Raw genomic sequence first — 13,655 nt, forward strand, 5'->3', positions numbered from 1 at the left:
TAGTTGTTGATTAACATAAATATCAGTATTAATCATCTTGCATATTTCTCTTTTATAAAAGTTAAATTCTTTTTTAATGTTTTATAGTGAGAGACTTAGCGCGTCATCTGGCGGAATAATAATAAAGAATTTTTTATATATACATACAGTAGGTATTGTAAATGCCTTCACACATATAGAGTTAGCGTTACCATATGTTTTGTATTGGATCAAGTATGTACTACTTAAATGAGTTATAAGTTATATCAAGATTAAATAATATCGATTAAACAAACAAATTATTGTCAAAATAAAAAAATAATATATTTAATAAAAATGTAATACATGATATAATTTTTGTTACATTGTTTTGTTACAATAATTATGCACAAAATCTTAATTTGACATTTAAAATAATAATTATATGTAAACGAACTATATTGACCGTTGGCTGATCTTAAAATTTTTAAAAACAGTTTTGTATGTAATCTATCTTGTTACATATACTAAACGTGTACATGCATTAGTTGTGTACATGCACAGTTTTGCAAATGGAGTCCAACCGTAAAAACCTATTCTCTTGAGCGGATTCCCTCTCAATGAACCGTAAAAATCGGGACCACTTTTTCCATTCGCGCGCTATCAAGCTCGATTTCCTTACTCTTACTTCGTGGTATGCACCGACAAGTCGCTCGTGGACATGGCTGCGTAGTTCCAATGTGCACCACCCGTGGACATGCGCTAATTTACGGGGCGGTTAAGCTAGAGCCTGTTCTACATTGATCGCAAGCGCAAACGCAAGGAACAGATCTCGTAGAATTGACTAATCGTATTGATCAAATCAGTCAATTGACCAGCGTGATTGGTCAATTCTACGAGATCTGTTCCTTGCGTTTGCGCTTGCGATCAATGTAGAACGGGCTTTAGGCCTGTTCTACAATACAGTCGTAAGTCGTAAGAAATTGACCAATCACAATCGATTATTCTTCTATGATTTATCTGTGATTGGTCAATTTCTTACGACTTATAGCTTACGACTGTATTGTAGAACAGGCCTTATGGACCTGGCCGCTCTCAGGCTGAATCCTCATGCAGACACCGGCGCTTTGACACCGAGCGTTGACTGGTGAAAAGCGGATGGTGAGGGTAAATGGCAGCTCTAATTTACCCTCACCACCTGCTTTTCACCAATCAACGTTCGGTGTCAAAGCGCCGGTGTCTGCATGAGGATCCAGCCTCAGGCTTCTCTCTGGCAATAGTAATCACAGTATTATATTGATGATGCAAACTCCGATGGAGTTTAACAATCAGCGCTGCTAGTTCAGCGCCACTTCAGTACAAGTGCAGAACGACACACGTCGTTCGGCGTTGCGCATCTGATGGAAACTTGTGTTATTATTTATTCGTCGGAAACAAGAAGATTCTTTTATTTTTCTGAGAGATGAATGTGACATCAGACGCAATTGTTAAAAAAACGTAAGCGTATTTTCTCTTTACATTTGCATACCTACTTGTCGCATGTGTACGGTTTCAGCATTCTTGATTCGATCATTCTGCCCGATTTAAATCGGTGACATGTGATCCACACCAGCCGGCTCTACATATTACATAATAATATCAGCCAGCTAGAAAGTCATTTGCAGCAACGTAGAGCACACACGAGATTTATCGAATATTCAAGAGTTCGGCGTTTCTTTCATCGATTTTGGAGCTCATGTTTCCCGAACAGTGTCGAGAGCGCGAAAATTTTTGAATTACAAACGGATTGAAGATGAAGAATTCTTCGAGTTTTGAAAGAACAAATTCAGATAGTACAAAGCATCTTATTTTTAATTTCGAGCGGCCTTTGATAGATTTAGAAATTTGAGAAGACACTCGGATAGATATTTCACGTAAAAGGAACTTGCACAACAAGTATAATGATTCTTTATCGACATTTTCGTGTAAAAACTCAACAACCGAATTGAAATAAGTTCACGATAACGTGAAAGTAGATCGCTAGATTTGAAGTAGTCACACGTCGATTAGTGCGAGTGAATTAAAAAGAATTTGTAGGAGAATTTAGTTTGCAGAATTGACAACGAAATATATTTATAGCAATACGTGTTCTGTGTGAACTGTTTGCTAAACCGTTTGTATTTATCTTAGGATGGGTGTGGAATTTGCGATCGGTGCACTGGCGGCGGCAGGCGCCGGCTTCTTCACGAACCCTGTGGACGTAGTGAAAGTACGACTGCAACTGCAAGGTGAATTGGAGGCGCGGGGAACGTACAAAAAGATATACAAGAACACTCTGCACGCCGGTTATCTGATAGCCAAACACGAAGGCATCCTCGCTCTGCAGGCCGGACTGATCCCCGCCTTAGGCTTTCAAGTTGTGCTCAACGGCATTCGCTTAGGCGCATACAAGTCCGCGCAGAGGTATGAGTTGATTGTCAATGAACAAGGTAATACCGATATTCTGCGGACGATATTGGTATCCGGCACGGCCGGCTGCGTTGGCGCCGCGCTCGGCAGTCCACTATATTTGGTAATTATTTCTACTGTTCGGATATTCTTTCAGATCTCTTCAGCCAGTAAAAGAACACACTTTTGCAAAAATGTTAATAAATATGTATCAATATATCTTTGGCTAAAAATTGATTTTTTAATAAAGACAGAACATACGCGTACGTAAATATATCTGCCTAAAAATTTATTAAAATTTATTAATTTATTTAATAAGAATATTGTAACATGCGTAACGTTTTGCATGTGATGAATGACGACGTAATTGTCCCAGGTCAAGACGCAGATACAAGCGCAATCCGCGAAATCTATCGCTGTTGGTTATCAGCACGAGTATGCGGGATCGTGGGATGCTTACAAGTCTCTCTGGAAAGAGGGCGGTATTGCGGCTCTATATCGGGGGTGGCATGCGGGTTTGCCGCGCTTATTCGTCGGCTCGTCAACGCAGCTGACTACTTTCGGATTAGCCTTAGATTGGTTGCACTCACTGAATGTAAGTTGTATTTAATATTTTTATATGCGCTTACTTTTTTATCCAAAACATTTTGCTTTCTCTAATGTTGGTGTCTTCAGCTTTCTATAAAAAGTTTCAGTAATTTTTAAACACGTATAATGATATTGAAGATCAAAAGCTTATTAACATTAAAGGTTTCATTAAGAATCGAGAATATTTCGGTGCAAGTTTAACTCTTTGCACTCGGTTGTCACATTGCAAGTAACTATGTGATTTTATTAACGCTGTATTTGGTCACGTCAGAAGTGTGCGAGCACATTTTAAATTAATGTTACAAAACGATGATAACAAACAATATGTTTCTGGCAACCTAATCGAATACCAGCGCTGGAGCGCGTAGAGTTTGTTTCGCATTCAGCGAGTTCTTTCGGAATATAAATTTCCGAGTGCAAAAATAGTTAAACACAGTACGACGGAGCGTTCATAATTTGTCTTAGATATTTCCAGACCGTCCAATACTGTTGACCTTCTTGGCTTCTGCAATTGGAGGCAGTTGCGTAGCCATCGCCATGCAGCCGTTTGACGTTCTGGCAACGCGATTGTACAATCAACGTAAGTATATCGCGCCGTGAGTATAAACTCGTCTAAAAGTGCTGTCGGCATGCACTTATTGGAAAGACCACGATGCTTAACGCTCTATGTCAACATTTTCTATAATTAAAGTGCAAGTTAAAGAGAGTTTGATATAAATGTTATTGTATATTGCAATTTCATATACGGTAATACTATAAAATTCTCTTTTGCATCACGCAATTTGCGATGTGCGTTTGTCTAGGCGATAATACAGCAGAACCTCGCTATCTCGAACCTTTTTAACTCAAAAACCTCTGTAAGGCAAAATTTTTGCTTGTTCCCTTCCATTTCAGTGTCAAAAACTCTGCAAATTGAAACATAAACTTCCTTCAACTCGAATTTTTTTTGAGAGACCTATGTAATAAATTACTTCTGTAACTCGAATATACTTTTGATCTCTACAACTCGAAGTGTATTTCCGTAAGTCAAAGTTCTGTTACTGCACCTTCTATAACTCGAAGCGATAAATCCGTAACACAATAAAAAAATAAGTGACAACTTGTGCACTTAGCAAGATGCGCACTTCTGCGTTTCGCTGTTTTGCTCAATTGTGTGACCGCGTCGCGTTACTCCGCATACAATTTCTTTATTTGTAATAAATATATCTACATTGTCTCTGTTAAGTCGAATTTTTATTTTTTATTTTCTGAGCCTCTAGCGGTCGAAGAACATAAACCCATACAGGAATCTATAAGTCAAATTTTCGTTTGCTCAACCTCTGTTTACTCGAAAACTTCGATAAAACGAAACCTCTACAATTCGAATTTTATATCCTTTCCCTTACGATTCGAGTTACCGAGGTTCTCTACTGTATTGTATTAACTTAGTATATGGAGACTATAAATATAATGCAGTATATGCGCGTGATTATAAATACGACTCTAATACTGACTATAAATATACATCTCAAGTCAAAAGACTCGGTGACAAGCTTTTGCGGTATAATGTAAAGTATTTAATTAGAGGACGTTAAACGTTGAGAAATTGATGTAACACGCATACTCATTAATAGATTTCTTAAAATAGCATCGTAAATTTTATCAAGTAAATATACGCGCATAACGCATATTTATCTTATTCATATATCATCGTTTTTAAATATTTTTCTTTTCGAATGTGTTACGCAAATACAGAAACAGATGCAGTCGGAAAAGGTGCCTTGTACGGAGGAATCGGGGACGCGCTTATTAAAATATTTCGCACAGAAGGTCTAACCGGACTGTACAAAGGAACCTTCCCAACCTGGTTAAGGATAGCACCACATACAGTTCTGTGTTTAGTGTTTTACGAGAAACTAGATCAACTTTACGATAGAATTAGACAGCTTTAAACATAAATTAACGTTAATTTAAAATTTTTTGTATAAAATCCTATGTTTATTCTAAATAAACATACATACACTACCCACACCACACACACACACACACACACACGTAGCGATCAAACGAGAATCTTTTAAGATTTTTCAATACGTTTTTTGAACAACAAAAATACGCGTTGCAGATCTGTATTCGGAATAAATTGACGTTATATATTGGCAGTGATTCCTTGATATAAACTGTGATAGAAAATGAGTGCCGCTATGTGCGACTTGCTGTGACCTCGGGTCTCGAGCAAGTAGTGTCTATAAAGAAACTAAGAGAACGTACGGACCGATTGCTGCCTGTAACGAAGAAAACATCACACCAACCAAGAAGTTTCCGCTCCAATTGAACACGCTACCTAATGACATGGCAGCAGGTCTGAGACCAACGTCAAATAATTCGGAGTCAATGAAAAACGGTATTGGGCCGATATCGATGCCATAAAATACAACGTACAACATCGCGATGGTGCAGAGCCATGGCATGAATGAGACCATGTGCTGTAAAAAGTTTTTACAGTGCAAATTTTCGTGTTAAACGTTGTAGTGGGAGGAAAATTGTGCAACACATTAAAACGTCAATAAAACATTTTACACACAATAAAACTGGACTTACAATTAGCGCAAAACTGGCTACACTAGTTCAGAGTATCTTTCTTCTTCCAATGTGGAGTGAAAAAGATGAACTAGTGCGGCCAGTTCAGGTAAAAAGAACAGACCTAATGTTACACCTTATTTTATTAAACCATAGCTGCGTTCCGTTTCACGCATATACGCGCATTTATCTATACTATATGTCACGTGTACTATAGATAAATGCGCGCATATGAAATGGAACGCAGCCCATGATAGGCACGGTCTGCTCGCACAGTTCGAGCGCCACTTCGTTGAGCGTGAACTTGGCGCGAGGTATTATCGTGCTTCTTAATCGGAATGCAGCCATTAAAGTTACGTTAACAGCTGCACTGTGTACGTGCTGTGATATGATGCTAAGAGCAACGGTCTAGATTGTCGTAAGAAAATACATACATACATCGTCGGCTCTCAGGTTTTTCTCTTTGCCAATAAGTATTTGTGTAAATTACGAGATTGTTACAGACATTGTCGGTGTTTCAACTGTACTTCGATTGTTTCGATTTGTTGGATTGCGAACAATTATGAATTCGGCAATTGTCTCTTACACAAATATTTGCCGTGCTTGTATGAAACAAGACGAGAATATGACGCCTATGTATGATGAAAATCTGACTGAAATTGATGTGTCGCTTAAACTGACGGAACTCACATCCATCGAGGTGATTCGACCTTATAGAATATTTTCTGAGACTATACGAAAAAAAATGAAATATTGTTCAGATTAGTTTTCTCAATCTCGATAAAGTTATGTTCATTTGACACGTTTTTGCGTGAAATAAACGAATCTGACAAAAAAACATGTATTGAGTAAACACAAGATAAACTTCGATAAACTTGAAATGTTTAGATGAGTGTACGGAGAGACAAGAATAGTAAAATTTGGGTGAATGAAAAAAGTAATCAAGGAGTCTGAAAATACTACACAGAAGTTTTGATATAGAAGCTCGCGTGACTAGTGAACGTGCTCATATTACTACGTTCTGTCAAATTGACAGTTTTTCTAACCTTCAAAGACAACACTTTAACGTTTAATAACATGGAATTCAAGGTTTTCTGATCGGATTTGTTTGTTTCACACAAAAATGCGTCAAATAAGCATAATTTTTTTTTAAATCAAGATTAAAATTGAGGAAGCCTATTTAAACAATTACAAATGTGCGAACACTTAACCTTTATAGAATCTTATTTTACATTAGCAAGTGCAGAAAATCCAAGTACAGAGTTGAAGACATTGAAAATCAATAACTTTTCCACTTTTACTGGCAAAGCAAAAATTACTGAAAATGAATATGCAACTAATCATTTCCATTAAGAAATATATGTATGTACAAAAAATAAGAATTTTATATAATAAAATAAGCTCTGTTATTTAACTTCTAGTTTTAGTTTAAATGACTTATGACAAAATGAAAAAAGCGACTGAAACTTATTTTAGAGCACAAAGAATATAATGATGAAAAGATATCTGTACTTGAATACATGGAAAATGATCTGTGTGAATCTTAGCAGCTTAATACTTTGAGAATTACACAATCAGTTTTAATTGTGTAGTTACCTTAATTAGTTTCTGATCTCAAACTTTTTAAATAAATTTATAAAAAATAAGCACTTTATGTATAAAAATTTTTTGCAAAACTTAAAAAATTACAAGTTTTTGAAATTTGAAGTAAAAGAATTTATCTAAAATTTTTAAGTTATTTCTATATATATTTTTTCCAGAAGAGATAGAGAAATGTTAGTCCTAGCATAGATTTAAAAGCTAAACTTGATCTAATAAGTTTGAGATCAGGATGATTGATTGCATAGTTGCAAGATTAAATATATGTGGATATATAGACCACTCTGTAAACTGAATTATATTTGTATATCATAAAAATATTGAAGAAAGTTTTAAAATGCTTACAAGCACACATGTTATTGGTAAAATCTTGTTGACAGATTGACAAATTTGACGGAATGCCCAATATGCTCTGCTCTGAGTGTATAAACTATACTAATATGTTTTATAACTTCAAACTACAAGTGCAAGAATCGGACAAGACACTTCGAATGATGCTTCAAAATCAAGTAAGAATATTGATAGAAACTAAACTACACTAACTTGATATTAACTATTTAGATATGAAAGATATATTCTGACAAAGACAGTCATAAGAAGTAATTTGTAGCTTATCCACAAATATAAAGATAAATTTCTTCTATATCAATAAAATTTGAAATTGACATGTTATTCTCATTTCCTTTCCTCAAGTTGATATTTTTTTTTACAGAAAAACTTAAATAAAAAAGACGATGAAGAAAACATAAAAATAAATAAAGTTTTTGAATTGAGCATTGATGGATCCAATGCTCGTATTTCCTCAGATAATCATACAGGCAAAACAACAGTAAAAGAAACAGAAAACAACCAACTGGATGACTTTGTTATATATCAGGTGTTTGATGATAAAAACAAGAGTAACCTGCAGTTAGAAAATATTTATGATTTTGTGGAGAAAATTAGGGAAGGCAAAATAGATGTACAATTTGTAAAAAATGAAATACCCGCAGAAATTTCCAAATTACTCGGATCACAAGATATCGCAATAATGTACGTACCAAGTTCACCAGTACCTCATTTTCAGCAAAGCGAAATGAAGAACAACAGTGACATATTTGACTCAATAGTAAAAACAAAGAATGAACAAAAAAGTGACACAGCGAGTCCGATAAAATCTAGTGTAGGCAGAGAGGAAAATACTAAATGTTTTTATTTGAAACAAAATGAAAAGACAAAGCACATTGATTGCGATATTGAACAATCTGGGAATGCAAACGACAGTAGTGATTCTGATTCCGATTATTTGATTGGCACCGAAGATAATATATTAGGTAGTGTAAATGATGTAGTCACGCGAATAAAGGAGATAAAGCACGAGAACGTAACAGAGTACCAGTGTACGTTATGTATGGAAAGCTACGAAGAACTATCTAATGTATTATTGCACATTGTCCATAATCATGTTCCCAGAAGAGGTCCGTTTTTCTGTATATTATGCGAAAAAGATTGCGACAGCTTTCGTGAGCTGCGAACGCATGTGAAAACGCACACTGGAGCGTGTCCATATTCCTGTTTTATGTGCGAAAAAGCATATTCCAGAAAGCGATACTTGAAAAGACATATGGTGTGCCACGATCTTCCTCGGTATCGTTGTCAAAAGTGCGGTCAGCGCTTCAAGACCAAGCCGGAACTGGACTCCCATGCAGTGTCACATGTAGGCAATGCACCTTTTACCTGCAGTCAATGCTCGCGTGTATTTAATTACAAAGCCCATTACAAGCGACATCTTACTACTCATTTGGATCCACAGGGTCTTTACATACCTAAGTATCCATGTAAGCATTGCGAGAAACGCTTTCTTAATAATCGAACACTGGAAACGCATATGCGCGTTCACACTGGCGAGAAACCGTTTAGTTGCGAACACTGCAAAAAATGTTTCTCGCAAAAAGGCAATCTATTGAATCACATCAAATTACATGTTAATCCGCGGAACTATACATGTGAAATTTGTGGTAAACGGTTTGTAATTCGAACATTCTTACTTATATATGTTATCATGAAAATTAAAAAAATTATATCAAACTATACTTTAAATACAACAAAATATTGTTTTCATACAATTAAGAACAATTGTGTTGCAGATTCAATCAACTCTCCACATTGAAGGATCATATTTTATTACATACAGGTGAAAAACCCTATGTGTGTAATATGTGTGGAAAGGCGTTCACGGTCAGTGCAGCACTGAGAAGGCATATATATTATCACATAGGCAAACCACTGCAATGTGAGTGTTGTGACATGAAATTTATCGGTAAATATGATCTGCGACGACATATGCGGGTGCACGAGAATAAACACAGGACAAGATGCGGTCCAAAGAAATGTAAAACTAAACCAAAGCCAAATAATCTGAAGGAATTAAAGGAAGAGTTACAGGAAGAAAATGTCAGTGTAATAGAAGATGCGAATAGAGAAACTGTATATATAGAAGAACTATTTTTAACACAACAGAATTTTACACAGATAATCGAATCACGTCAAGTTGAATCAGAAAAGGAAAATGAGAATGCTCTATTTAATCTTCATTCTAATAATTCAATTTTATACAGTAATGTGTAATATTTAAATAGAATAATTCTACTGAGCTTTAGATTAAATTAGAATAAGCTGTGTAAAATTTGTTCTTTTAAGATAGTTATCGCGCAACACACACGCACACAAGTTTCATCCAAAAGTTTAACTTTTACGCTACAAAAAAATTCTCAGAACTCTATTCATATATACAAATATTTCAGACTATTTTCACATGTCATTAGTGCAGAAATAAACAAGTAGTTTTATTATGCTCAAAACCTTTTTAAACAATTTTACTTCTTTTTGCTAGTGTGGTAAACTTTTAGTAGCGATTGTTTACGCTTTCCATCAAACGGCAATCTGACAACGTCGCGTGTGTCTAACCACGTCTGTCAATTTGTTTAGTCAAACAAAACTACTAAAATGACTTTTCAATTTCAATACAGATACTAAAAAAACATTTTAAAACAATTTTGAGTATGATAGGAAAATTAAAAACAAATGTGTAGAGAGAGATCTAAGTACGTTGTCGAGAGGCGACGTTGTTTGTCTGTTTAACTACGCCTTGTCAAAAAATATTACAATGTTTCCGCGGCTTTATTTCGACAATTAGACGGTTATTAATTCTAAATTTTTTTTATAGTATTTGTATGATGGTAATCTACCACATTCTAGTTTCTTATCAATTTTCTAAATATACCCCGATAGCCAAGCATGTTTTGCAAAATGATGTAACTTAATGCTGAGCTGAAGTTTTCAACTAGTTGCTGTGTATTTGCTGAAAACATGATGCATAGTCATACGTAATCAACAACACAAAGGCAAATTTGAGACATTTTGTGTCAGCAGATTCAGAGCAAACGAAGAGCAACTATTGCTCATTACGTTGTCAACAAAATGACTTTTATTCATAGAAAACTCTTTGCTTTGTCATTCGTTTTCGGGAAGATAAGAGCAACATGACGGTAACAAAACAAGACACCGATGTCTGTACTTCTGTCGTATGGTTGGTAAAAACTGTTGACATATATTTATTCTATCTTGTAACCTATTAAATGTCGAAAACGAATGACCGTCTTTTAGAATAAGTAGACAAAAATAATTATATTTTAGTAAGGAACAAGTGGTCTCGCGGACTGAGTGCAGGGATTGCAAATATGAAGATCTCGAGTTCAAATCCCACCTCTATTATCTTAAGATTTTTTTCTCCAATTATCCGGTACTTTTCATCGAGTTAATCAGTTAATCGGCGAACTGAATCAGGTCTTCAAAGATTAATTCGAGTAAAATCTCGAGTTATTAATTCCTCTTTCACAAAACGATGTGCAATTAAATATGTATATTTATCCGTTTTCGACATATTGTATTTTTACTGAAATTTATGACACGTGTTGTTGGCAACTTGTTGTCCTGTTGCTCTTTATGTTAGTGATAAACCGTTGACAGCAAATACACAGCAAGTTTTCGACAACATATGTTGAATACGTGTCAAACCAAAGACAAAAATGCCTGACTCAGCTTGTTCTAAATTTGCTGAAAACTCAAGCGTTTTGTTTTTGGCAACATGACAGCAAAAACACAGACAGGTGACTATCAGGGTAGTGTGACAGAGTTTAAAATGTGTCTTTTTCAATGAGTTTACACATGTAACACATGTAAAAAGTGTCATTTATAATTTGTAATTATTTCAACTTTGGGACGGTCAAACATTTAATAATCTCACAAGCGCTTACAAAGCCTTTTGCTTAATACGTGGTTTAAATGTGGAAGAGTTGGCAAGAAATCGATTCTACGCGATAGCTATCTTAATGATAGCAATAATATGGCAAATAAGAGTCAAGAACAATTGAAATATATTTGAAGTGTACATTTATACATATACATATATATATATATATGGACAAAATACAAATATATAATAATATATATTTGTATATTTATTATATATTATATAAATATATAATAATATATATGGACAATCGTACCGTAGTTTTAACTTTTGATAGACTGTTTTATACTGCTGAATCTGAGTTGTTTTTCATATGCACAAGACATATTTTTTCTTTGTATGCTATCTAGTAATAACTATGTATAAGAATGCAGAGCATTCGTGTCATTACTGGTGCTTAAAAGTACACTAAGTCGGTAGAAAAATATAGAAAATCGTACAATTTATTTTGTCTCTTTCGAATTTGTGTTTCACTCTTAATAACTTTGTACTTGCGCTGTTATATAACGCTTATATAACGCCCAATTTTATTAGTTATGAGTGCGTAATTTAAACATGATTGTAATGTAAAACTGGAAAGAAATTTAAATCGACTTCAGGTAAATTTTGCGCCGTTTACTTGAAACTATTAACGCGTGTAGATTGGTGTTTTTGAATCTATTTCAGACATGTTAATCAATATAAGATGTATGTGCCGCACATTGAAAAAAAAAAATATAAATTTTCATAAAAGTTAAAACTACGTTGGATTTGTTCACAGATACACACACGGGGTTCCCGGTACTAATTGTATCATCTTTCGTGAGCAGGTAGAGCGGGTTGTATCCAATTAAAAAGTATCATTTTGCGAATTTCGCAATAATTAGTTAGTTTTTAATTTATAAAGATTCACGAATGTGAGCGTGCATCCGCGTTTGTTAGACGATATAACGGGAGGAATTTGCTTTTTAATCAAAATAAATAATAATAAATTAATTAATTAATAATTAGTTTTTTCATGGAAATTGGATGGAGAAAAAAGCGACGAGCGTTTGTATGTTGATAGTATGTAATTAGCGATAATGCGTTCATTCGATCTTTCCAATCTCTATTATGGATGTTTGGTGAATGTCTACTGGAGTGTTCTGTTCTATGGGCTATCATTAATGACGTCACGATTGCGCTTGTTAATACTACTAGAGAGCATCTTGAACAGCCAGTAGCTAACTAGCGCTAATAGTGTCTCCCCGAACATCCTTACAGATCGTGCACAGACTACTCAAGTGCTGTATAAACTGATTAAAGAAATTTACATGTACCACATATAATAGATTGCAAAAAAGTCTGCAATAATATCTTCTTTTTTTCTATTCATTCTATTGTGTTAGAGTGTAAAAAATTAAATTTTATCTGAATGTTTTTATTTATTTAAATTGTTTTTCTTTATTTTTATAGTAACTCGAAACGTGTAACAATTTTTTTTTATATAGTTAACTGATCGACGTATATTATAGATTTTTAACAACATTGATAGGACGAAATTATATATATATATATTTTTTAATAGCATGTTTCAAAAGATTTTTTAAATATATCATTGACTTGTATGAAAAAAGAATGATTGAAAAATTAATCACTCTAAAAAACCCATATAAATATTTAAACATCGCATAAAAATAAAATGCGATGTATACAGTCCTAATAATTCGATATTTAATGCTTTCGCGGTGTGTTAACATTTGAAAATGTTTTTCGGATTTGAACCGCGTTAGTGTCAGTTTTATAACGACGTTTCGTGAACATTTCAGTTCACTTCATCAGGGTACTTTCAAGAGCACCAGGCTGTTTCAAAGGTATCAGGCTGCTCTTGAAACTTTGATGAAGTGAACTGAAATGTTCACGAAACGTCGGTATTAAAATGATACTAACGCGGTTGTGACACTAAACCCAAAAAACATTTTCGAATGTTAGTTCTAATAATTTATAAGTATTTTGGAAATTTATAAGTCCTCCGAAAATATGTACATTTGTTATACATCTATAATGTACATCTAATGAATGTCCATGGATTTGATGTGAATATTACATTGTAATATAGTTGATGTAATATGAATATCTATTCGTCACTCACTACGGAGATAGATGTCGTATGAAGTTATGGATGTTGCGTGGATGTCTAATAGACGTTATTTTCCTCGTGAGTAGTTTAACAGAGATACCAATATAACTGTATAAACATAACATCTAATGGATG

The 13,655-nt window shown here is 34.4% G+C and overlaps 2 protein-coding genes across 6 annotated transcripts; both read left to right on the plus strand.

The window, feature by feature from the left end:
* The first annotated feature begins 1,267 nt into the window (after positions 1-1,267).
* LOC109852638 (solute carrier family 25 member 35-like) lies at positions 1,268-5,108 on the plus strand. 2 transcript variants are annotated; one of them, XM_020423975.1, is made up of 5 exons: positions 1,268-1,455; positions 2,128-2,509; positions 2,762-2,980; positions 3,439-3,553; positions 4,708-5,108. In XM_020423975.1, exons 1-5 carry the CDS (start codon positions 1,421-1,423, stop codon positions 4,902-4,904), a joined length of 948 nt encoding a protein of 315 aa, XP_020279564.1. In that variant the 5' UTR covers positions 1,268-1,420; the 3' UTR covers positions 4,905-5,108. The 2 variants fall into 2 exon arrangements, with proteins under 2 accessions (XP_020279564.1, XP_020279565.1); XM_020423976.1 differs by lacking the exon at positions 1,268-1,455 and adding an exon at positions 1,621-1,790.
* Positions 5,109-5,829: 721 nt separating this feature from the next.
* LOC109852636 (zinc finger protein 1-like) lies at positions 5,830-10,591 on the plus strand. Of its 4 annotated transcripts, none has more exons than XM_020423973.1 (5): positions 5,833-6,232; positions 6,770-6,894; positions 7,512-7,640; positions 7,844-9,135; positions 9,258-10,591. In XM_020423973.1, the coding sequence occupies exons 3-5, from the start codon at positions 7,530-7,532 to the stop codon at positions 9,736-9,738; spliced, it is 1,884 nt and encodes a 627-aa protein (XP_020279562.1). In that variant the 5' UTR covers positions 5,833-6,232; positions 6,770-6,894; positions 7,512-7,529; the 3' UTR covers positions 9,739-10,591. The 4 variants fall into 4 exon arrangements, with proteins under 4 accessions (XP_020279563.1, XP_020279562.1, XP_020279561.1 ...); XM_020423972.1 differs by lacking the exon at positions 6,770-6,894 and having other exon boundaries at positions 7,844-8,827; positions 8,924-9,135; XM_020423971.1 differs by lacking the exon at positions 6,770-6,894 and having other exon boundaries at positions 5,834-5,950; positions 6,036-6,232.
* The last annotated feature ends 3,064 nt before the right edge of the window (positions 10,592-13,655 follow it).

The sequence above is a fragment of the Pseudomyrmex gracilis genome, unplaced genomic scaffold (genome assembly GCF_002006095.1).
Source record: "Pseudomyrmex gracilis isolate BER0280 unplaced genomic scaffold, ASM200609v1 scaffold_32, whole genome shotgun sequence".
NCBI lineage: Eukaryota > Metazoa > Arthropoda > Insecta > Hymenoptera > Formicidae > Pseudomyrmex > Pseudomyrmex gracilis.